Source organism: Pleurodeles waltl, chromosome 4_1 (assembly GCF_031143425.1).
Source record: "Pleurodeles waltl isolate 20211129_DDA chromosome 4_1, aPleWal1.hap1.20221129, whole genome shotgun sequence".
NCBI lineage: Eukaryota > Metazoa > Chordata > Amphibia > Caudata > Salamandridae > Pleurodeles > Pleurodeles waltl.
The window spans coordinates 372,791,064-372,817,137 of NC_090442.1; the positions used below are offsets into that span (position 1 = coordinate 372,791,064).

The 26,074-nt window shown below is 43.9% G+C and overlaps 1 protein-coding gene across 4 annotated transcripts in view; it reads right to left on the minus strand.

The window, feature by feature from the left end:
• Positions 1–26,074, minus strand: part of ABCC9 (ATP binding cassette subfamily C member 9) — an 843,291-nt gene that overhangs the window by 773,190 nt on the left and 44,027 nt on the right. For all 4 annotated transcript variants that reach the window (XM_069228541.1, XM_069228540.1, XM_069228543.1 and 1 more), the window contains exon 2: positions 13,923–14,095. In XM_069228541.1, coding sequence (XP_069084642.1) covers positions 13,923–14,067 — 145 coding nt within the window. In that variant the 5' untranslated portion in view covers positions 14,068–14,095. The remainder of the gene's footprint in view (positions 1–13,922; positions 14,096–26,074) is intronic.

A 26,074-nucleotide genomic window follows, 5' to 3' on the forward strand; every position in this document is an offset into this window, starting at 1 on the left:
AAAGGATCGACCGCTGACTGCTCAGGACGCCTGCAACACTGCAACAAAGTAGCAAGATGACTACTAGCAACCTTGTATCGCTTCATCCTGCCGGCTTTCCCGCCTGTTTCCAGGTGGTGCATGCTCTGGGGGTAGCCTGCCTCCTCTCTGAACCAGGAGCTCTGAAGAAATCTCCTGTGGGTCGAAGGAATCTTCCCCCTTCAACCGCAGGCACCAAAAGACTGCATCACTGGTCCTCTGGGTCCCCTCTCAGCATGACGAGCGTGGTCCCTGGAACTCAGCAACTCTGTCCAAGTGACTCCCACAGTCCAGTGACTCTTCAGTCCAAGTTTGGTGGAGGTAAGTCCTTGTCTCCCCACGCTAGACTGCATTGCTGCATACTGCGTGATTTGCAGCTGCTCCGACTCCTGTGCAATCTTCCAGGATTTCCCTCATGCACAGCCAAGCCTGGGTCCCCGACACTCTAACCTGCGGTGCACAACCTTCTGAGTTGTCCTCCAGCGTCGTGGGACTCCCTTTTGTGACTTTGCATGGACTCCGGTTCACTCTTCTTCCAAGTGCCTGTTCAGGTACTTCTGCGGGTGCTGCTTGCTTCTGTGAGGGCTCCCTGACTTGCTGGGCGCCCACACTCTGTCTCCTCCTCCGAGTGGCGACATCCTGGTCCATCCTGGGCCACAGCAGCACCCAAAAACCCTAACTGTGACCCTTGCAGCTAGCAAGGCTTGTTTGTGGTCTTTCTGCGTGGGAACACCTCTGCAAGCTTCATTGCGATGTGGGACATCCATCCTCCAAAGGAGAAGTTCCTAGCTCTCTTCTTTCTTGCAGAACTCCAAGCTTCTTCCAACAGGTGGCAGCTTCCTTGCACCCGCAGCTGGCATTTCCTGGGCTCCTGCCCACTCTCGACACTGTCGCAACTATTGGACTTGGTCCCCTTGTCTTACAGGTACTCAGGTCCGGAAATCCACTGTTGTTGCATTGCTGGTGTTTGTTCTTCCTGCAGAATCCCCCTATCACGATTTCTGTGCTCTCTTGGGGTAGTAGGTGCACTTTACACCTACCTTTCAGGGTCTTGGGGTGGGCTATTTTTCTAACCCTCACTGTTTTCTTACAGTCCCAGCGACCCTCTTCAAGCTCACATAGGTTTGGGGTCCATTCGTGGTTCGCATTCCACTTTTGGAGTATATGGTTTGTGTTGCCCCTATACCTATGTGCTCCTATTGCAATCTACTGTAATTTTACATTGCTTGCATTACTTCCTTTTGCTATTATCTGCATCATTTTGGTTGGTGTACATATATCTTGTGTATATAACATATCCTCATACTGGGGGTACTCACTGAGATACTTTTGGCATATTGTCATAAAAATAAAGTACCTTTATTTGTAGTACTTCTGTGTATTGTGTTTTCTTATGATATTGTGTATATGACACCAGTGGTATAGTAGGAGCTTTACACGTCTCCTAGTTCAGCCTAAGCTGCTTTGCCATAGCTACCTTCTATCAGCCTAAGCTGCTAGAAACACCTCTTCTACACTAATAAGGGATAACTGGACCTGGCACAAGGTGTAAGTACCTCTGGTACCCACTACAAACCAGGCCAGCCTCCTACAGAGTGCAATTGTTATTATTATTATTTTTTTTAAAGCAAAAGAAATAGTCATGTCCCATAACTGCCATACTTGAAGTGATTTCAAACTGATCATAATCAAGTCTCTAAAAGTCGATTACCCCCATGTCCCTCCATTCCTCGTCCCAATCATTATTTATGGAGATAAATCCTATCTCCACAACAGAAAAAAGAACACAAGAAATGCTGGAACCCCTACCCCACTCCTTCCACCGGGAACACTTAATGAAGATTGCCAGTAAGTAAAAGGGCATCTGCTGTCTGGGTTTAATATTTTTTTTACCAGAGCAGGTGGTCAAGTGAAGTCAGACCAGCGTTTTTTTAGTTTGTAACAGAATTTCACAAATGCTTCTTGTCTCACATGACATAGAAATGCTTGGAAGGGGCTTCCCTCCTAGTTTGGGAGATTGGCACTTACCAAGTCTAATTTGTTCAGGAGGCCAGAGGTGAAAATATCTAAGTTGGAGCAAGGACGCAGCCCTGTTTCAGACCGATGTTCATGGTTACCTACTGAGATATGCTGTTACCATTGTTAACGCAAAAATGACTTACTTAAAATTATTAATGTGTTTATGTGTCAAATAATGAGTTTGTTAGAAAATTATTAATGTAGGGAAATGAATGTGCACATTTGAAATTGTGACCTCGGAGATTGTCCTCCAAGATTCTCGAATGTACTAATAAATGACTAGTGTACATGAAAAATAGAAAAACGTATAAAATGAATGTAGTAATGTGTCATATTGAGAGATATAACCTATGTTTTACAATGATAATAGGCCTTAACCTAGCTAATGTCTTGGTCTAGTTTTGCCAGGCCTCATGCAGAAGCTGTATTTCTTTTTGTTTAATGGAAAATGCTGACAAGCTGAACTAACAGTGAACTGCTCATTGTTTAATAACATTTGCTTGGCTGAAACCTCTATGTGAACCGATGGACAGGAGATGATGGAACTAGAATTGTAACGATTAAGAGTTTAAAGCGCACTGACTGTACCTTCCCAGGACTTGAACAATGAAGGCACTGACTGAAGAAGATGCAACATTTTCGATACCTGACGAGCCGGATGATGAGGACATCATAAGGCGGACCAATCAACGACATGAGAACTGTGAAATATTAGAATTCATAGATTTTGAATAAAACAACTATTGGGTAGTGAGTCGTAACTTGTGATTAATTGACCAATTGGGAATTGGGGGATAGTCTGGGTATCTTCGATATAACAACGTGATAGAGAGACGACAGATTAGACTGATGGAGAGAGGTGTCAGATGCCAGACGCAGATGCTAGATGTTACTGAGGTGATTCGAGATTCTGTCATTGCACACATACTTTTGTGAGTCTGATGTGATGCTGACCGACTGATGACCTGAAGACGAAGACGGACTCTGTTGCTAATCCATACCGAGGACAGGTAGATATGATAATGTGACTGAATATAACTTTGTGCCTTTTCTTTCTAGGTACCAAATGTGCTGTCTAATAGTTTTCTTAGCTAGATGATTTTTCCAAAATTCTTGTTCTAAATTGTTTATGCATGAAGTCCGACATGCTGATGCTAATCTGGACTAGATGAGGTTTCTCTTATATGACAACTGACTGATTTAGAGACAATGATTGACAGACTGTTTTACTGAACTCTATGAATAGGGAAGACTTATTACCTTTGATCTTTCTATTGAATTTTACTAATGCATTAGAATATGTTTTGATGCAAGTTTTGGTTAGATTATGTTTTGGCACCTTATAATAAACTAATATGAAATTATTTTTATTTTATTTGAATTGCATTGAATTAAGCTTATGACTTAGTATTGTACAAATAGGGAAATAAAAATCACTAAAACGTATAACTAGTTGTGGTTATTCATGACTGGAGGGTCATGGGTGTTGTGTTCTTTTGATTCATTGCTGATGATGACTAATGTTTATTGAGTTGTGTATTGAGTACCAGCCATATCCTAGCTAGGATACTCCATGCGAATCAAAAGGTTCATCGACCTATGCGCGTCCCCTTGTAAGTTTACTTATTAAGGACAAGGCACGCTAGCACCATTACTGAGCTTAATTCTGATCCAGATATCAGTTTAGAGCAACTGAACTGCTGTCAGGAGTTCTCCTGGTATCCCCCAATTTGTGAACTTCCTCCAGAGCAACAACCTTTCTACCCAGTAGAAGGCTCCCTTTTGGTCCACAAAGCAGGTGCACAAACTTGATTTTGTTTTGTGAACCCTGTTGGCCATTAAGATAAGGTCAGCTAGGTTTGGTAAAGTGCCCATAACAGGAACTAGGAACTGGTCTGATTAAACAGGAAGATATTATGCTCATCAGCCCAGGATTACATATCTTGTAAAAGGAGGCTGGCATAGTATTTTGCCACACTACCCAGTAAAGCTATGATCCAATAATTCAGTGGATATGATTTGCAACCACCTTTATTTACTGGGTGCAGGATCACCCCTCTCCATTACTCATGTATTGTGTTTTGATTTATAATGTAGTGAACTGGTGAAAGGAAACCTGCCCAGAATTCCAGGTCCATCTTAAAGCGAGATTGTGGCAGAACCTTAGATTAAAAATCATATTGCGGGCTGAACTAAACAGTAAATCAGTAAGATGATCTTGTTTATTCAGTCTCATTTACGATGAAAGTACATATTCAGAATAATTTTTCTAACAAGCTCAAGTACATCATTTGCCCTCAAGAGCTCTTAAAAGTTTTTTGCTAAGCAACTGTTTATGTAAAAGAGGATTAGAGACCCAAACTCGGACTGTGATGCAAACCTGCAAACACGCTCCTTTGCAGATGTAATGTATGTGATGCATTATTTCACTTCCTGGTCGAGACTCCGCTCTTCTTGTGATGTCAAAGGAATGTTGTCTACATAAATATATCAAAATTAACAACCACCAGTAAAATCAATTGGTCTACCATTGATTGGCAATTTTGTGTGACATGAAGAATTGATTCTTGTGCTTGGTGAGATCATCTGCGTGTTAAATTGGTAGTCTTTGCCAGCCACTTGGGACGATAATCTAATATTGGACCGATCGTCTAGGTGCCGATTCATGCTAGGCAAGCAGATGAAAGTGACAAAGATTCAGTGGGTCGGTGGATAAAGGCACACGTGTATGGAGGACTGGGTGACCAGGTACATAGACTGATGTATCAATCAGCCACTGACTCAGCAATTCATCCATTCATGCAGACTTTAATCCGTGAACAGAACTTCTATACCCATGCACATATTTACCATACAGATACTAACCCATTCAGCTAGCCATCCATGCACTTACTAACCAATTTGGCCTTTCATTTAATCGCTCACTCGTCCATCCACTTTATCATCCGTGTAGTCTTCCAACTACTAATTTATTTCTACATGCACCCATTGTCACAACCACAGGAATATAATTTGGATAGCTCCCTTTGCCTATCTCTGCATTGTTCACGAGCAGCAATTGTGAGGTCTTTGTTTTTGTTCTGCGCAGACAATGCCCACGATTAATTCAGTAATGTGATATTTAGCACACAACTACTCCCCCAGACCAGGGGGCCTGGCTTGGTCCTGGCAGCAGGAGGATGCCAGTGCCCAGGAAGGCTTCTACATATTTGACCTGTTTGTCTTTTGGGTGAATTGAGTCCTTGAAGTCACTGAGGAAGGACGTAAATATATCTCCGGTACTATAAACATTCCAAAGTAACATGCGAATTACTGTGCCTGAGATCGTTTGTGTAGAGCTTTGAGGTACTGGCTTTGAGTACCACGAGAGGCACAATATCCAGGGTACTTAATTCAGAGTTCTTACTACCGTCTCTGAAGTACTCCGAGCCTAGCTTCGGATGCTGCTCTAGTCGAAGGTACTGACAAATCTAGCACCTGGAGGATTGCATTTAACGTGGAGTGAGCCTAGCTCATGCCCGATGTGCAAGATATAAGGTACTGGGAGCCTAGCGCGTGCTTAAATGAGGTGTAGCAAGCCGAGCTCATGTCTGATGTACAGGATATAAGGTACTCAGGCCCATATTTATACTTTTTGACGCAAAACTGCGCCAACGCAGTTTTGCATCAAAAAAATTAGCGCCGGCTAACGCCATTCTGAAGCGCCATGCGGGCGCCTTATTTATTGAATGACGTTAGCCGGCGTTAGCCGCCGGCGCTGTCTGGTGTGCGTTAAAAAAAACGACGTACACCAGGCAGCGCCAGCGTAGGGGGAAAATGGCGTATGGGCATCCACAAATGGTGCAAGTCAGGCTGAGGCAAAAAAATCGCCTCAACCCGATTTGCGACATTTTTTTTTCACTCCCAACCCCCATTGAAATGACTCCTGTCTTAGCAAAGACAGGAGTCATGCCCCCTTGCCCAATGGCCATGCCCAGGGGACTTCTGTCCCCTGGGCATGGTCATTGGGCATAGTGGCATGTAGGGGGGCACAAATCAGGCACCCCTATGCCAAAAAAAAATATATATATATATACTTACCTGAACTTACCTTAATGTCCCTGGGGTGGGTCCCTCCATCCTTGGGTGTCCTCCTGGGGTGGGCAAGGGTGGCAGGGGGTGTCCCTGGGGGCAGGGGAGGGCACCTCTGGGCTCATTCTGAGCCCACAGGTCCCTTAACGCCTGCCCTGACCCAGGCGTTAAAATCCGGCGCTAATGCGGGTTTTTTAGACCCGCCCACTCCCGGGCGTGATTTTTGCCCGGGAGTATAAATCCCACGCACATGCCTCGGAGTCGATTTTTTAGACGGGAACGCCTACCTTGCATATAATTAACGCAAAGTAGGTGTCCACGCTAAAAAATTACGCTAACTCCATGGACTTTGGCGCTAGACGCGTCTAACGCCAAAGTATAAATATGGAGTTAGTTTTGCGTCGAAATTGCGTCAAAAAAAACGACGCGATTACGGCGCAAACGGAGTATAAATATGCCCCTCAGAGTCCAGCGCCTGACCGTGGTTCTGTCTCTGAGGTACAATGATGGATCTCCGCTTCTTCTGGACTGCCAGGGTGAGATCCTCTACATGTTGACTGCAACCGACAGACATTAATATGACACACAGATATCTGTTTGTAACTTAAATGTAAGAAACTTGAATCTTGGCCAGTGCAGTGATTTGATGCACTTCCCAGAGATCTTTGCAGAACATGCAAGTCAGTTTCTAATCGACGTACACCAGGCAGCGCCAGCGTAGGGGGAAAATGGCGTATGGGCATCCACAAATGGTGCAAGTCAGGCTGAGGCAAAAAAATCGCCTCAACCCGATTTGCGCCATTTTTTTTTCACTCCCAACCCCCATTGAAATGACTCCTGTCTTAGCAAAGACAGGAGTCATGCCCCCTTGCCCAATGGCCATGCCCAGGGGACTTCTGTCCCCTGGGCATGGTCATTGGGCATAGTGGCATGTAGGGGGGCACAAATCAGGCACCCCTATGCCAAAAAAAATAATATATATATATACTTACCTGAACTTACCTTAATGTCCCTGGGGTGGGTCCCTCCATCCTTGGGTGTCCTCCTGGGGTGGGCAAGGGTGGCAGGGGGTGTCCCTGGGGGCAGGGGAGGGCACCTCTGGGCTCATTCTGAGCCCACAGGTCCCTTAACGCCTGCCCTGACCCAGGCGTTAAAATCCGGCGCTAATGCGGGTTTTTTAGACCCGCCCACTCCCGGGCGTGATTTTTGCCCGGGAGTATAAATCCCACGCACATGCCTCGGAGTCGATTTTTTAGACGGGAACGCCTACCTTGCATATAATTAACGCAAAGTAGGTGTCCACGCTAAAAAATTACGCTAACTCCATGGACTTTGGCGCTAGACGCGTCTAACGCCAAAGTATAAATATGGAGTTAGTTTTGCGTCGAAATTGCGTCAAAAAAAACGACGCGATTACGGCGCAAACGGAGTATAAATATGCCCCTCAGAGTCCAGCGCCTGACCGTGGTTCTGTCTCTGAGGTACAATGATGGATCTCCGCTTCTTCTGGACTGCCAGGGTGAGATCCTCTACATGTTGACTGCAACCGACAGACATTAATATGACACACAGATATCTGTTTGTAACTTAAATGTAAGAAACTTGAATCTTGGCCAGTGCAGTGATTTGATGCACTTCCCAGAGATCTTTGCAGAACATGCAAGTCAGTTTCTAATCTTTTGTGGCTTAGACTGTCGCTGCGTTCGCTGCAGCAATATATGTGTAATGTGCAAGTCACCGTTTTCAATGCCTGTAAAATGACATAATGGTTATTAGCACTTACTTAAGAGATCTGTGCTGGGCTGCATTTTCCAGAATTAAGTCCTGGTTACAAATAGTGTACAGATAGCGCAGACATTTCTGTGTTAGGTTGTCTGTCATATGTTTTGCTCCTAGTGGGATAGCTCACGGATTGATGTGTCTATGACCCACCAGCAACCCAAACTACACCTGTCCAGCACATGCTACACCTGTGGTGCACTCACCATGCTTGTGGTTGGTTCAGCAGACGCGCAAGCAAGGCAAGCTTCGTTCTCTACGTGGTAGACACAGCACCGGCAGTGCAAGTGAAATATTTCATCATAAACAGAAAACACACACCACAAGCAGCTATAGTACACCTTCCATTATCTAAAAGAAGAGGCATATTTTCCGTCACACACAACAGCTGTGGAAACTTCTCTCACGCACGCACGGGGTGCAATAAAGAATAGAATCTTCCCTCACAGAGGCGGGGGTAATGAGGGAAAGAGGAGGTAGTAGGCAGCAGAGATTGGGCGAGGTGCTTATGATGTCAGCTGTGTTTTGATGTTTGGAGAGGGCTATTTTCAGGGAGGGCTTGTCTTGGTGTCAAAGAGGTGTGTATGTGGTGTTAAGTAGGGCTATTAACACTAAGGAGGTCTCTGTGGTACGAATAGGGACTCTTATCAGGGATGGGTATTTGTAGTGTCAGGAAGAGGTGGCCTCCAGCGTCCAGGCAGAGGGGTCTGTAGAGTAAAGAGTTTCTCCTTTTTTAGGTCTGGGTATTGCCGGCCCCCTTCCAGCCATCGACTTTTTTGACCATCTTCTTCCCGCAGTTGGATCGAGACTTCTCTTGTCAAGCAAGCCGTGGCTTAGCCCTGTGGAACTCTCATTTCTCAACTAATGCTATTGCCTGTTTGATGCTGCAGCTGTATTTGTTCTATACCAGGGATCTTTAAAGTCTGAATGAAAAAAAGAAATGTGTATGTGTGAGAATCGACATTTCCAATCCTTTCTAACCTGTTTTGATTTCTGGCGAGCATGGGTGCCATGTTGGAAATGTACGAACTTGTATCATTGTATCCCGGCTCCCTGAAGTAGTGTTGGTTCCGGGGGCCCCAGTCCTTGCACTAATGCACAACAGGGATTAGACTGCAGAGCAGTACTATGACTGTTATGCCTCTAGTGCACAGGCCCTCAATGGCTGGCCAGCTAGTAGTCCTTGCCTCACACACATGCTGGTACCTGCGTTTTCAGACATAGCATTCGGGCTAAATAAAAGGAAACTCCAGTGTGTGGGGATGATGTCCAGGACACGCCTACAATATGTTTGGCAGTGTTTTGTTCAGTGTTCCTGTCGTCGCACATACTACAATCACGAGGACTGGGGCCAGCCGAAATCTGGGCAGAGGTCAGGGGGCAGAGATAAGAAAAAGGGAGCCCCATATTGTTCAATCCACAATGGAAAATGAAGACGATCAAAGAAAGTCACTATAAGTTATTTTTTAATGAACTAGCTCTCAATATGAATAGAGAACACAGTACCCCATAAACACACAATGCATGTCAGGGAAGAGTCTTTGAGAGTATGTTTGACGCCCCGGTAGTTCTTTTTATGTCTGAACGGCCAATGCATTGCAATGAAGGCATTTCACAGGCAGACACACACACTGCATTCACCAGTGAACATAGTTGGATGTCAGTGAAGGTCAAATGTACACGTGGGCTGATTAAAAACGATAGTAACACTTCCGTTAAGGATTGGATAAAGAAGGCTGACCCAGTGCAACCAGCGGCTGAAAGTGGTTGTGGCCTTTCTGTATTTTTTATCACCACGTATGCGCTGACAAACATTTAAAAGCAGTCTCTGGCCATACCTTTGCCTTACCAATAATTTACACATTCCAGCCCCTAAAACAAAATACATTGAGAATATAATTAAAATAATATCTGCGCTTCTTTTTACCAAATGAAACTTGCGTTAGAGGTCGCCAAAAATACAGAGCTCTAGGAATTAAATAGACGAACATAATGTCTGTTATGTGTGTAAGAAACTCAGAACTGTTCAGCCATCACTTTGGGTGTTAAAACTGTACCTAATTAGAAAACTGTGGTTGACCTTGCAGTGGCCTAGTCAGCCCTGAATGTCCACTTAATCACTAGTTAAATAAGAAAAAAACAAATAGTCAAAAAAATACTCATTATTGCCTAGTTACTTCTGTATACAAAAGTGTCAACATTTCTCTCTTACCCATGCAATCATCCTTCTATCATGATGTTACCGGGCAGGGCTGGTTGTTTCTACTGCCACACATTATTAAAAAGTGTAGGCAGAGAATAGGTAATCTTGTGAACCACACAAATCTTGTGCTTTCCTGACGGGGGTGGCAATGGCATTTTTCAGTGAACAGTTTAATTTCGCTGTCTTCTTCCAAGAATGCACACATTGTTTCCATTGTTCGCTTTATGTACCACTCTTGGCTGCCTACATAAGGGATTCTGCATTTGTAAAGTCTGCGATGCTCTGAACGGAAGGTTTTGCGCGTGCAAAACCCCAAATCAAAACATACAACTGCCAGCAATGCCAGTATTTTGTGATTGCGAATGTCTAGGGATGGAGGAATGCTCTTCCTAGCAGGCATCCTTCGATACAATCGAAGAGATAGGCAACAAATTACAGGAGGAATACTGCTTCGATAATTTTCATGAAGTAGAATTTCTGCGAATGCTTGCAAATTATATTTTCACACCCTCCCAGAGAAGCACATCTGACACAGCAAAAAAAACAAACATTTTTCGGTTGCATCGCAGACACACATATTGGGAAAAACATCTGAGGAACGACCAGGTCTTGGTACATCAAGCCCCTAATTTTTGCGCAGCGCCACCTCAAGTCGGTTGACATCGCGCATGCAGAACACAACTTTAGCATAAAATAACATACACCGGTGATATTTTGCAATTCCTTCAGCATAACATAACGAATCGTTTCCTGAGCTTAATTTGTGATGGGTTCGCCACTGGTGTCTTAGAGCCACTAGCGTGGTGGTACTAAAATTGGATATCTATGATACTCCATTGTGGCACTTGCCACTCCAGAGGTAGCAGGGTTAAGAAGTCAATGCTTTTACCGAGTGATAATGGTTTAGAAAGTTAAATACAACAGGACTCAATAAATAGCACAAAGTTAACTCACGGTCTGATTCACAGTGCCATATGAGTTTGTAGCATCGTTTTATATGTGCAAATGGCAGGATACATGGCTGCTATGCGTTCACTAAAGGAGATCTGGTAATCAGAGATCATGTTGCTCCTATGTATGACAACCTTTCAACAGTGTAATGTTATAATTCCATTTAAGTGTGAGTAGTGAGTGTTTCAAGTCATAATAAGGGTTGAAAGTTTGACAATGCTCAAATACGTGTGTTGGTCCACCGCCGGAGGAAGATCCTTCTCTCACCAAGACGCCAAGACCTGGAACTCCCTACCGCTCCACCTTCACCAGACCCAAGACCTCTTGACATTCAAGAAATGCCTCAAGACATGGCTCTACGACCAGTAGCTCCCCCTCCCCCAGCACCTTGAGACCCTAACAGGTGATTAGTGCGCTCTATAAATCCTTGATTGATTGATTGATTGCCATTCACAAACTCCTCTGTGAGCCTTTCCCACCCTAGAAAACACTGAAGAGTTATTGAACACAAAGGTTGTAGTAAATACCTTTTTAGAGTGAATAGGGGAACAGTGCATCCCTCATTCTTTGTAGGTGTGGAGAGAAAGTGGTTTCTCCACGGAGAATAATAGGTTCATTGGGTAGAAGAAAAAAAGGTCAAAAATGTGAAAATGCACAGCTGAGCTGGCACAGCACAACACAGAAACGCACTGTGTGCATAATTCAACAGTGATAAAATTCCAACACAAAAAAGGAAAGCCACATATACACAGGATCATCGATGGAAACCTATGACTGGCGCACTAGATGGACTCATAGAATTTTCTGTCAACTGAACAAAGTTGAACTCAACAGAAATATATCTCTATGGATGCAGATTTGAAACATTTTTCATTAACCTAGCCCTCAATGTGTACTGACATTTAGCACTGAAAAAGAAACATGTCTTTATTTACATGCCACACCCAAAATGTTTTTTGGGGTGCCAATGATCAGTTCATCCATGTCTTGGTGCCCAGTAAAGAGGTAGACAATATGCTACAATGGACACAATGGAAAAGTGCAACTAGTTGGACTAAATGACTGATCTCACCGTCAGTGAAGACAGGCTTGGTGTTAGATGGATATTAGGAGCAATGTCCCCTAGGAGGACCAAACTTTCCAGTTGAATATTGTGTAACCTTGCAGTCACATTTGAGGTTTTCAAGTAAGTGTGGGCACCAATGAGATTCGGGCACCTGCTGCACCCATAAGGTTGGCCTGTGTGGGAAAAGACTTGGGATTTAGTACCTGTAGTCAAACACAACTTTAAACAAATTATTCCCTAACACTGAAGCTGAGAGAGGCTGTTAAAACCTTCACAGTCCCAACGAGCTGCAGCCAACAGGAAATGACCCCAATGGTAGAGGGAAAACCACATGTCCCTCTGAAGCTCGCTGAAGCTTGAAATGGGGAGATGTGGAGTCCTCTTTGTAAGAACAGGATACCGGGCAGGACAGAGCAAGGCACTCTCAAAAGACATACACTTCAGGAATGCTTCCCTGAATACCTGAATTACTTGGAGTGTCACTATCTGCTCCTAAGCTCCTGTCCAAGCCTAAGGCTACAGTCCTCTTGTCCTCCTTCTTTCTCCCTTATGGTTCAAAGCTGGGCCTCTTCCTTCCTCCACCCGCTTCCACCCATCAACCTCTGAAAAACTTTTCTGTACACAAAATGCAAAACCAAAACTATAGGCTTAGTTAAGGCTTGTTTAGATAACCATGTACAGCACGTAGCTTGTTCTGTGCATTATTCTGAAAGTTTGCAACAGGGGTTCAATAAAAAGGCAGATAAAGAAATATCACATTGGTGTTGGTCGTTCTATTTGAGATAGACATACATGGAATTGCCTATAGGCCCTTATCTATGACACAACAGCCCTGTTTTTTAGTAACAGAAAACTTCATTCCTAAAGAAAATGTACATCTAATTCCGAATTCTAAATCTTTGGGTTCATAATCACACACAATCCTAAAGTAATAAAGCAATTTCAAGATTATCTATCAATCTTGTGACTGAAATTTGTACATTCAAAATAGAATGCATACCAGTTAGAAAATCATCTCTGAAACTCCTATACCCAAAAAAGGTATTGATATACTCTGGCACCTAGACACTTATCACTGCTACCCATGGGGTATGGTTCACGGGGGTCACTGCTTGGTCGAAGGTTTCGTAGCAGGAAGATGATTATTTGAAGATTGTTGGAGAATGAAAACTGTGGGTGTCCGTTCCCAAAGTGTTGTGTCTTTGGAACCTGTGAAGTGGCTGTAGCCTATTATTTACCGGAGCATTTTGAATTGTTCAAATAAGAAATAGTTTAGGAAGTTGTGTAGTTCTTATATTTGTAGGATGGCTTCAGGGTGCACTGGGGTTCAAGACTCTTTGGGCGACTTTGATATATATATGTATACATATTATATTTTAAAACACTCATCTCGTATCATTAGCAGGCTCTGAAAATGGAAAAAAAGCATAACATTTGTTCCATATGAATTATATGTAACTGATTATTTGCTCTTATGTGTGCCATTCTTAGTAGCTACCTATACAAAGATATGACTATAAAAGGGAAACTACATCCAGTGGTTTCCTTCACAAGATTATTTATGACTTAAATGTGCCTTAAACAATCAAATAACTACAAAGCACAAATTACTGTGCCAATATTTTGAAATTTTACTTCACATTATCTTCATGGTCTTCCAGTACAAACATGCTTCTTTACTATCTATCCATATTAATGGTAATTACAAATCATTTACATTAATTGGAATTGGTAATATGAAATTTAAAAAGATCAAAAACTTAGCAATGTTCAAGATATGTAGCAGTACATCCATACAAGATGCCATGTACTTACCAATAAACAGTATCGGAAATGTGATAAATAACAGAAAAACATGAGGTACCAAGTTGAGGGCGTCCAAGAAACAAAAATTCTTTAAGACTCCGTTGTTGACATTGTAAGAAGCGCTGCTGTCATTGCCACAGAATGAGAGGCTCATTGCACTTAGTCAGGTTTACTTCAATGGACTGAAATCAGAGAAAACCAAAAGAGGAGCAATTACTTTGACTGCTGTAACCAAAATTATTGAACAAAGTGCTCATAAAATCAGGGTAGCTGAATTATCTAGAACGATGCATAGCAATAATCCAGCTTTTGACGGGCATGATTCCATACCCCAACTTGTTGAAAAGGGAAACAATACAGTGAAGTAAGAGCTCCAGACAGCTTTTCCTTGACCTTCTGCAAATACGTGCTAGAGAATACAAGTTAGAATGTTCAAACAATTTAAAACACTCATAGCTTAATTTATAATCCAGTAAAAATATTATAGAAAGTGAACAAGCAGCACATGCATCATCAGTACAAGGAATCAGGTCAACTTCACTTCCACCAGAGATACAGCATCATGTTTCTAATGGTGGGGGAGAGGCGAGGTGAAAGTAACGAATAAGGTAGTAACAGGGTTCCATGGTAGAATATTAAAGACAAAAATATCAACCTAACAAATGATTGCTGGCAAAATATCAACTACTAGAGCTTTGTCAATGTAAGTATATGTTAGCAAGCATGGATGTATTGTTTTTAATTCCACATCAAAATATCTTCAAGATATTGTCAAGGTACATATATAGAGTTAGGGATTGTACACCTACACCCACTGTTAGACCCGGCATCCTTGGCGTGGTTTCCCTGTCTTTTTGCCTCTGCTTCCTGTATTTTGGACTGTGTGCTGGACTTCATTTTTGCTGGGTTTTGGTACTCTGGGCACTTTACAACTGCTGACCAGTGTTAAAGTGCAAGTGCTCCCTGTATAAATTGTGATTATGATTGGTTATCCCCGAATGGCATGTTTGATTTACAGGTAAGTCCCTAGTAAGGTGCACTATAGGTGCCCTGGGCTGTAAATCAAATGCTACTAGTGGGCATGCAGCACTGATTGTGCCTCCCACAAGTAGCCCTGTAAACATGGCTCAGACCTGCCACTGCAGTGTCTCTGTGTGCAATTGTAAACTGCCAATTCGACCTGGCAAGTGTACCCACTTGCCAGGCTCAAACCCTCCCTTTTTATACATGTAAGGCACCCCTACAGTAGGCCATAGGTAGCCCAGTAGGCAGGGTGCAGTGTATGTTAAAGGTGGGACATGTACTGATGTGTTTTACATGTCCAAACAGTGAAATACTGCCAAATTCATTTTTCATTATTGCAAGGCCTATCTGTCCCTCAGGTTAACATGGGGACAGCCTTTAAATACCTTTTTAAGTGCAGTTTCCCATTAAGAGCAGATAGAGATAGGTAATTTGGGGTCTCTAAACTCAAAATATATGTCTTTTTTTTAGAGATGTTTTTTAGAAAGTGGGCATTTTCTTGCTTAACCATTCTGTGCCTCTGCATGCCTGTGGAAACCACATCTGGGTCACACTGACAGTTGGGCTGTTTGTGAATTCTCTCCAGACAGTGACACGAAGGGAGCTGAGGTGTGTCCTGCATATCCTAATGAGTCTCCTGGGCTAGAGTGGGGAGGGAGGAGCTGACACCTGCACATGAAAGGGATGTGTCTGTCCTAACACAATGCAGTTTCCAGCCCCTTGGTGTGTGTCTGGGGCCAGGTCGGGGCAAGGCAGGATCTTGTGAACAACAGAGATATTTCTTTGAAGTTTGCCTTCTTCAAAAGCAGAAATGAGTATAAGTAGTGGACCCAAAACCAGAGACTTTTAGAATACTTCTGGATCAAGACAAATCTCTGCCAAGGAGAAGAGCTGAAGAGCTGGAGGAGGGGTACTGCCCCTTTGCTGTGTGTGCTTTGCTGGGTTGGCCTGCAGTTGCTCCTTCAGCCTTAAAGAGGACAAAAAACAAACTTTTGTGTGTATCCTTTTTGTGAATATTCTCCAAGGGTTTGGACTGAGCTTGCCCCCTGTTTTGAGGTCTCAGGGCCATCAAAGATTTCACCTGCCAGCACCTGGGCTCTCTTGCTGAGACCCCTATCCTGCCAAGTGGTTCCACATCCAATCCCTGTGCCCTTGAAAGGAGAATCTGATAAACCTAAGGTGAAAATCCACACTGAGCAGCAGAATAATCGATGCAGTGCCTGCAACACAGCTAAAAAATAGACTCAGCTCCAGTGAAATTTAATCAGGACCAACTCAGCGCATTTTCATTGTTGCTGTGCGTCCAGATTTTCCACGCATTGTTCTTGGGTGTCAAAACCTGCAACAGCACCGCACTGACCTGAGGCTGCTTGTCCAGAAATCAACACATCTCTTCCCTGTGATGAAAGAATGGATGCATCGTTTGTCCGGTGGAGAATGAATAGACGCATGGCCTCACTTGTGAGTAAGGAATCGATGCATTGCTTGCTTTTCCAAAGCACGCTCGCCCATGCAGCTTTATTTTTGACGCATACCAGTTACCTTGTGCTAAAACAACATATCTATTGATTTGTATGGATTACAACTCTTTTTACTCTAAAAATTCATTTCTTTGCTTGTGTATGTTGGATTTTGGTTGTTTTGGTCTTCTTTGATTTAGACAAATATTGGTTATTTGTCTAACCTGTTGTGTAGTCCCTTTGTGGTGTTTTCACTGTGTTAATGTGTGTGTTGGTACAAATACTTTACACATTGCCTCTGAGATGAACCTGACTGCTTGTGCCAAGCTACCAAGGGGGTGAGCAGGGGTTACCCTAGGTGTGTATTTTCCTTACCCTGACTAGAGTGAGGGTTCCTGCTTGGACAGAGTGCAATCTGACTGCCAACAAGAGTCCCCATTTCTAACATTCACCTATATTCACTTCATGATAGTCTGGTAGTTGATATTATGGCCGCAATATATTGACAGGACAATATTTAAATTTCAATCGTCTAGTAGTAAACGGATGGGGGAAGAGAAGAAGGGACTGCACCATCTCTCAAGGGATGGAGAAATTGCAAGACTATGAAACAGATCCACTCCCCTGAGGCCTTAAAATAAAGACCTTTGCAAAATAATAAATACAATCAATTGCATGAGCATAGGGGGAATGAGTTTTATACTTTGCAACTCTAGCTCCTCTTTTGAGCCTAGCTTCACCATGTTTATTGAATGTTGACTGTTGTTGAATACTTTTATATAGTGTTTCCTGCTTTGAAATATCAACTAATTAAGACAGAATAAAATACTGAATTTTAATTAATCACAAACCATTCAAATAGAATGATAAGTAAAGCTCACAAACTTATCAGGTTCAGTGTTTATGTCAATTAGAACATTCTGAAAGTGTCTTTGTATTTTCTACTAGTTGTTCACTGGAAGTACTATATCAAACAATATCAATTTAATATTGTTTCAAAAGGGGAGACAGCTGAATTTGTAGTTAAAAGACAAATGTATAGGTCCTTGAACATGACAATGTTAAAGAGTTATAATTAAACTGTTGTGGCTGCTTAAGAATGTTGGGCACAGTCTAGAATCTGTGTCATTGAGATTCTGATGGAGTGGTCTCGAGAGAGTCGAGGAGAGAGAGATACTGGACGGTTGAAGGAAGGAGAGCTTACGCTGCTGTTGGGTTGGTGGTTTCTGAATAAAGCTCTTTACACAAAATTACCGTGTCAGAGCGTAACACTGGCGATGAGGTGACCACCAACCCAGAACCCACGGACTTTCCTACTCTGCTCTTCTATCGTTACGCCATCCCCCATGGGTTTGCTGCGCTTTTCCTACCTGCTCGGATGAAGGTGCCTGTTTTCCTGGTTGTAAGGATGGTCTTCTCTGTGTTGACGGCAGAGTGAGCGTCTCCGGCGGCCTCCATCGAGTCTTCCCTGTGTCAGCGGCAGTGTAAGCGTTTTCCGCGGTCTCCATTTGGTGGGTGTGAACACACGGTCCAGGAACATTTCCTATCTGTTCTGAACAGTGGATTTGTTTTCGTTTTCCTTTTGTTTTTTTTCCATTCTCATTTTCTAGCCGGCTACAGTTTTAGACCAGCGCGGGCCTCTAACGGACCTGGCGCGCTCGAGGGTGCACGCGCATTTGTTGCTATAGGAGCCTAGCAACGCGGCCCTGGCAACGGGAAGCATACGAAAGGCCTAATAACGCAAGCCTGCATTGCGTGCGCAGCCATAGCAACGCTGCCTTGTAATGCGCTTGCGTTTCAATTGTCCAAGCCAGATACATATATATTATTTGTTGTGCAGTGTTACATTGTTTAAAGAGACCTTCTTCTACATTGGACTTAAGACTTACAACTGCAAGTTACCTTATTGTATACACATTATGGCTACTCCTACAATGTCTCAGCCTCCTCCTTTTCTAACGGATAAAGGCGACCCGATTCTTCCGTGGAAGCGTTGGAAGAATCTTTTTGATTCCTATTTAATAGCGATAAGAGGGGAAAAGTTCTCTCCTGCAAGGAAACAGGCAGTCTTGTTGCACAATTTAGGAATTGAAGGCAGGAATATCTATGATAGTCTTGAGACCTTGTCCTTTGGAGGGGCAGAAGGCGAACCCAGAGACTGCTATGAGATGTCTGTGGCCATTTTAGCAGCACACTTTGAATTCAAACTCAATGTTGTTCTTGAGAGACACAAGTTTTTTGCACGCTCACAAGGGAAGTCTGAAAGTGTGGGTAATTACGTTGCTGTTTTGCGCACGTTAGCACGCACTTGTGATTTTGGTGACATCACGGATTCTTTGATCCGTGACCAACTCGTCCGATGTACTAACAACAAGAGAGTTCAAGAGAAGCTACTGACGAAAAATCCAGACTTAAGAGAGGCCATTGCAATTGTTGAAGGGATGGAGAGCACCAATAGTTGGATTAAGGAGATGAATGGAGAGAACGATTTGTGCATGGTTCAAGCACTGCATCTTCGGGAGGAAGTCTTGAAGGTTAGCAGTGACAGTGACAGTAAAACCCCAGGATTTACCCAAGAGAGGAAGAGAGAGCCTAGACTTCAACGTTGTTTCCGTTGTGGTAATACAGGACACACTGCGAACAGTCCTAATTGTTTCGCACGGAATTCTCAGTGCAGGAAGTGTGGGAAGAAAGGGCACTATGCTAGAGTCTGCAATAGTGACAAGAACAATATAGATGCTGTCACTGAGAATGTTAACAAGATGATCCTATGCATTGATTCGGATTCCGGCAACATTGTGAATGATTCTGGAATGGTAGATGTAGGACCTGTAACCATGCCTGAGTGTGCTATTAAGCTTGATGGGAAAATGGTGACAGTATTAGCTGACTCGGGTTCTCCTTATACCATGGTGGGTGACAAGAATTACCGGGCAATTTTTGGGGAGGATTTCCATTCGTTAACAGCACCTGATATCAACCCTGTCAGTTATGGGGGGTCTAAAATAGAAGTGATTGGCTATAAGATCATGCGTATGCAATTCCAAAGTAAGGCCACTGTAGGAAAGGTTTATGTAGCAAAACGTGGGAACAATCTACTAGGATGGCGTCACCAACGTGATATGGGGATTAAATTGGACCCCAATGCCAAGAGTCAGGTTATGGTAGTGAATGATAGCAACTTGGATCTTAATATTCTGAAGGATTTCCCTACTGTGTTCAGAGAAGCACTAGGTTGTCTGTCCAATTTTGAACACAGAATTATTCTTAAGAAGAATGCCATAAAGTGAGGAGAGTTCCAAAATTAATGTTAGAACCTCTCAAAGTGGAGCTTAACAAGCTTTTGGATGCTGGTGTGATTGAGGAGATAGAGTCCTCTGAATGGTTGGCTCCCATTGTTCTGGCACCGAAGGACAATGGGAGACGTATTCGCATGTGTGTGGACCTCAGAGACCTTAATAAGCATATTTGGGTTGATCGCCAACCCCTGCCCAATATTTCTGAGGAATTGTCTGGGCTGGGTGGTTCAAAAGTATTTAGTGTACTAGATTTGTCGTCAGCATATCACCAGGTTGTTTTACACCCAGACTCTAGACACCTCATGTCATTTGTAACACCACTAGGAGCTTATCAATTTCGTAGAATGCCTTTCGGGCTAGCCTCCGCTGCTGCCTGTTTCCAACGCATTATGAGGAAAGTTTTGGAGGGGGTTTTGGGAGTCCTATTCTTTCAGGACGACATTTTGGTTCATGGTAAAACGTTAGAGGAACATGACGGAATCCTTAGAGAAGTATTGTGTAGACTGGCTGGTTCTGGCCTCACGGTTAAGAAGGAAAAGTGCAAGTTTAGAGTTTCTTCTGTAACCTACCTTGGTCATACTATTCCCAGTGAAGGGATTAAACCCAAGTTTGAGTTGGTTGATTCTATTGTCAGCGCCCCTGAACCCAAAAACAAGGAGGGTGTGAGATCCTTTTTAGGGCTGGCAGAGTATTATTCTAAATTTGTTGCCAACTTTTCGAGCGTGACCCAACCTTTGAGATCCCTGTTGAAAAAGGGAAACAAATTTGTATGGATTGGTGACTGTGCAGCGGCTTTCACCTTTGTGAAAGACTGCATTGGGAAAATGCCCACCTTAGGCCATTTCGACACACATGCTAAAACCTTCTTGTACACTGATGCCAGTGTAACTGGACTGGGGGCGGTGTTAATCCAAAGAGTAAGTCAAGAGGAGAAAGTCATTGCCTTTGCTTCCCGTTCTCTGAAGGGGTCAGAACAACAGTATTCCGTTATTGAGAGGGAGGCTCTTGCGTGCTCATGGGCAGTCAAGCATTTCAGATTCTATCTCTGGGGATTACCCTTTGTTGTGAGAACTGATCACAGACCCCTCGTACAAATTTTCTCTTCAAAGAAAAGTGAGGGATTGACATCTAGAATAAAGAGGTGGGTTGAAGGGTTAATGGAGTATAATTTTTCTGTTGAGTATGTGCCCGGGCCGAAGAATACGGTAGCAGATTTCTTGTCTAGAAGTTCGATTGATAGTTATGACGAAAGCGAGGATGAGAGTGTCATTAGCTGGGTGAATGAGTTGGCTATAAATGAAGATGAGTGGAAGACTGCTGTGGATCAAGATTCCATTAGACATGAACTTGCTGGTTTCATTGTAAGAGGGTGGCCGGACTATAAGGACATTCCTGAACCTTTGAAGAGTTACTGGAACATTAGGGATGAACTGTCTTTAAGTGGTCGCGAGGTATTAAGGGGTACCAAATGTATACCTCCCATTGGTTTAAGAAGTAAAATCATCAATTTGGCTCACAAGGGTCATTTGGGCAGGAATCTCACCAAATCAAGGTTGAGATTGATATATTGGTGGCCAGGGTTGGATCGTGAGGTCGAAGCGACAGTTAAAGATTGTGTGACATGTGCACGAAATGACAAGAGTAAAGTGGTATCGAAACCCCCACTTTCCCCAGTTACTGTGCCTGAAAGGCCCTGGGTGAAGCTAGGTCTAGATTTTATGGGCCCTTTCCATCTTCTCCCTGCTAGTGAACGGTATGTCATTCTCATGGTGGACTATACTTCAAGATGGGTAGTGACCAAGTGTGTTAACTCCATAGATACCAGGACGGTGATTGAGTTTCTAATGGAGGAATTCTCACGAGAGGGTGTACCCAGCCATTTGGTTACAGATAACGGGGTACAGTTGACATCCGTGGAGATGAAGTCCTTCTTGGACTCTTTAGCTATTGTGCATTTGAGAACTGCCTTGTACTTACCCCAAGCCAATGGTCTTGCAGAACGTATGAACAGGATGGTGAAGTACTGTGTCCAGGAAGCAGTTGAGACTCGGGTTCCTCTTGGGAGTCTCCTGAGAGACCAATGGTGGGCATATCGTAGTACTCCCAATAGCGTTACTGGAATCGCCCCTTTTGAGTACATGAGGGGAAGGTTGGGCTGTAACAAGATGTTCCCAGCGTGGTTCAGAGATAAGTTGGGATCATGTGTTTCTGAGAAACTTGACCATGAGAAACTTGGTAAAGCGTCAATGCGTAGGAGCAATCATCAACAAAAGTACAAATTGCGGTATGATTCCAAATCTTGTGTGTCCGATGTTGCATGGAAGGTTGATGACTTGGTATGGCTGAAAGACCCTAATCACAAAACAAAAGGGAGGTCACGTTTCAAAGGTCCTTTCCGTATTAAGGAGGTGAGGAAAAATGTGGTTGTGCTGGATAATGGTCTTGTGTGGAGTATGTCCAGAATTGCAAAATGGAACTGTCCCAGGATTGATTCCGATAATCTGGCTAACCGAGGAGCAAACCACACCGCAAGGGATGAGTCCAAGGTAACATCATGCAAGACAACTCCTTCCAGACTCCGTTCTAAACCATTGTGGTGGAAGGACTATGTTTCTTGAATTCTGACGTTTCTTTTTCTGCATACTTCTGTGCAATTTAGATTTCTGTATTACCATGTTAATTTCTGCCATTATATTGTCATATTGTTGCTTATTTGTTTTTATCCACACACATATGTATATATATTTTCTCTTTTCTTTTTTTTTATCCTTATGTATTCCTTCTCTAGTGTAATAAGGGGGATGTGTTGTGGCTGCTTAAGAATGTTGGGCACAGTCTAGAATCTGTGTCATTGAGATTCTGATGGAGTGGTCTCGAGAGAGTCGAGGAGAGAGAGATACTGGACGGTTGAAGGAAGGAGAGCTTACGCTGCTGTTGGGTTGGTGGTTTCTGAATAAAGCTCTTTACACTAAATTACCGTGTCAGAGCGTAACATAAACATTTACAAAGCAGTTACAATGTAGCTACTATGACATTTCCTGAGTTTGTAGAATAAGTTCCTGTTGCAGCACCTTCTATATGTCTGTTAGTAAAGTAGTGCCTACCTGCCAAACTGCTAGGCCAACATTCTATTTCTCACACAGTTGCAATCATGAACATTAATTGGACTTGTTTTGTGATTCCTATGGTCCATCACAGTATGTCTGATGACACCACATCACCAGGTGAGATGCCCTGCTCCCTCTTACGCTAGACATTCAAGAAGTAGAGAGACCTTCCACCTTCCAGTTAGCCAACCAGTAGCATCCCTCTTTGCAGGTTGGATTCACAAATTACTTATGTAGGAGGCTGGGCTGGTTTGTAGTGAGTGCCAGGTCCGGTTATCACTTATTAGTGAAATCTAGGCAGTGTCTAGAAGCCAGGCTATCTAGGGGTAGCTGTAGCTGAGCAGCCAATGCTTATCTAGGAGACATGCGAAGCTCATGCAATACCACTGTTGTCACACAGTATTCACACACATGAAGGAAAACACTAAGTGTTACACAAATAAAGGTACTTTATCTTGGTGACACAAATGCCAAGAATACCATAAAGACTATACTCCCTTAGGAGGTAAGTAATACACAAATTATATACACTCGTATGCAGAAACAGGTGTAAAAAACAGTTAGAAAACAGTGCAAATAGTGAAAATCACAATAGTTAGAAATTGGCCTAGGGGGAACACAAACCATATACTAAGAAAGTGGAATGTGAATGTCGGTTTCCCACCTAGGCAAGGGTAGTGTGTAGAGGGTGGCTGGGAGGACTAGAAACCACCAAAGGTTAGTACTAGAACCCACCCTAGAGCCCAGGAAAGTAGGAGTAAAGTAGAATAACTTTCCCAGAACACACACAGAATTGAAAAATAAGTTTATGCAAGAACCAGGAGAGACTGCAAGACACCAACAGTGGATTCCTGGACCTCAACACCTGTGGAAGAAGGGGACCAAGTCCAAGAAGCACAGAAGAGTTCAGGGAGAACAGGAGGCCCTGTTAGCCCGGATGAAGGTGCAAAAGAAGAACCACCGGTGAACAAGAACAGTCAGTACTGCACCCAAGAAGACGGATTTGGGTTCCTGGTTGGTGTAGATGATGTCCCATGCTGGATGGAGGATTGCAATCTGGTTTGCGTCGCTGGAGTCCACCAACAAGCCTTGGCACACGCAAAACGTGCTGTTTGCAGAAAATGGCGCTGCCCAGGACCAGGAAGGACCAGGTGGACTCTACCCAGGAGGAGGAATCAGAAGGGGCTCTCAGCAGAGAGCACACAGAAGACCAGGCAGCATGCACAGGAGTGCCACAGTACGGAGACAAAGGAGGTGCAAAAGGAGACCCATGCTGCACTACAACAAAGGCTCCCACGCCGTCAGAGAACCACTCAGGAAGATGTGCATCACAGGATAGAGTGCTGGGTGTTGGAGATGCACAGTGCATGAAGAACTTTGTGGAAGGATGCCAACAAGCCTTGGCAACTGCAAAACACGTGGTGAACCACCACCCGTGATGCAAGATCCACGCAACTCATAAGGAGAGGGGACCCATGCCTTCAGTGGTTGATACAGTGAGGTGCCTGCTGAAGCAAGGATGTGACTCCTTCACTCCAAGGGAGATTCTTTCGCTCCTCTGGTGCAGGCCTTAAGACAGCCTGTCCTCTGAGGATGCACGAATGGGAAACAGTTGCAGTTGCTGGCAGGAACTGAAGATACAATGTTGCAGAAGTCATCTTTGCTTCTTTGTTTGTTCGTAGAGTTCCTGGAGGGTAGGATGCAGTTTCTTAAGTGAGAGGGTGAAGTAGAGGATGCAGAGGATTCCTGATGGAGTCTTGCAATCCGAATATGAAGAACCACCCTAAATAACCCTGAAACGGGGATTGGTCACCTAAACAGGTAAGCACCTATCAGGGGAGGGTTCTGATGACACCTGCTGGCACTGGCCACTCAGATGCTCCCAGAGTTCCCTGACAACCTTGGAAATAAGATGGCAGAGCCCTGGGACTATCTGGAGGAGCTCTGATGACCACCCCTGGGGTGGTGATGGGCAGAGGAGTAGTCACTCCCCTTTCCTTTGTCCAGTTCGTGCCAGAGCAGGTACTGGGGTTCCTGAACCGGTGTACACTGGATTATGCAAGGAGGGCACCAAATGTGCCCCTCAAAGCATTTCCAGTGGCTTGGGGAGGCTACCTCTCCCAAGCCTGTAACACTTATTTCCAGAGGGAGATGTTGTAACACCCCTCTCCCAAAGGAAATCCTTTGTTGTGCCTTTCTGGGCTTGAACTTCTCAAGCAACAGGAGGGCAGGAACCTGTCTGGGAGGTGGCAGAAGCTGGGGCTGTCTGGAAACCCTCAGAAGGCGGTAATGGCAATACTGGGGGTCCTCTAAAGAGACCCCAGAGTGCATGGAATCATACAACCAATGCTGGCATTAGCATAGGGGTATGATTCCAACATGTTTGACACCAAACATGACCATATTTAGAGTTACCATTATGTAGCTCGTCATAGGTATTGACCTACGTCCAGTACATGTGTAAAATGGCGTCCCGCACTCATGAAGTCTGGTAAAATGGTCCTGGAGGTCATCAGGGCACCTCTGCTAGTGCAGGGATGCCCTCACACAGGTACTTTGCACCCCGCCCTCAGGGCTGGTGGGCCTGCCATGGGGTGACTAATAAGTGACCTGGTGCAGTGTAAATGACACTGAAAGGGTGCATACACCTTTTCATGCAGGCTGCAATGGCAGTCCGGCAGAGACCTTTGCATGGGCTCCTTAATGGAGGCAAAAGATATGCTGCAGCCCATAGGGATCCCCTGGAACCCCAATGCCCTGGGTACCTAAGTACCATATACTAGGGACTTGTAAGGGACACCAGTATGCCAATTGTGAGTGAAATACTGGGTTACCAGAATGCAACAACCAAATTTAGAGGAGAGAGAGTGTAATCACTGGGGACCTGGTTAGCAGGATCCCAGTGAACACAGTCAAGCACACAGACATCAGGCAGAAAATGGGGGTAACCATGGCAAAAGATGGTACCTTCCTACAGGTCTGGGATAACTGTAAGAATGGGAGATCTGAAAGAAACTCAAAAAGAGTCTATATATTTTCCATTCTTATTGTGACCTCCTCCCAAATTACATATCTACCTTTTGGTAGGAGATCATCTCTTAGAAACCTTTGCTATTCCACTGAGCTATTGCCACATCTAAAAGATTTAGGCCAAAATATTTACACTCCTGCAGGTTTAAATAAATATAACCTGATCGGGAATATATTTATATCGAGTTTTTTTTAAACGTTTTGTGGTTTCGATAAATGCTGGGAGACGTATTGCTGATTCT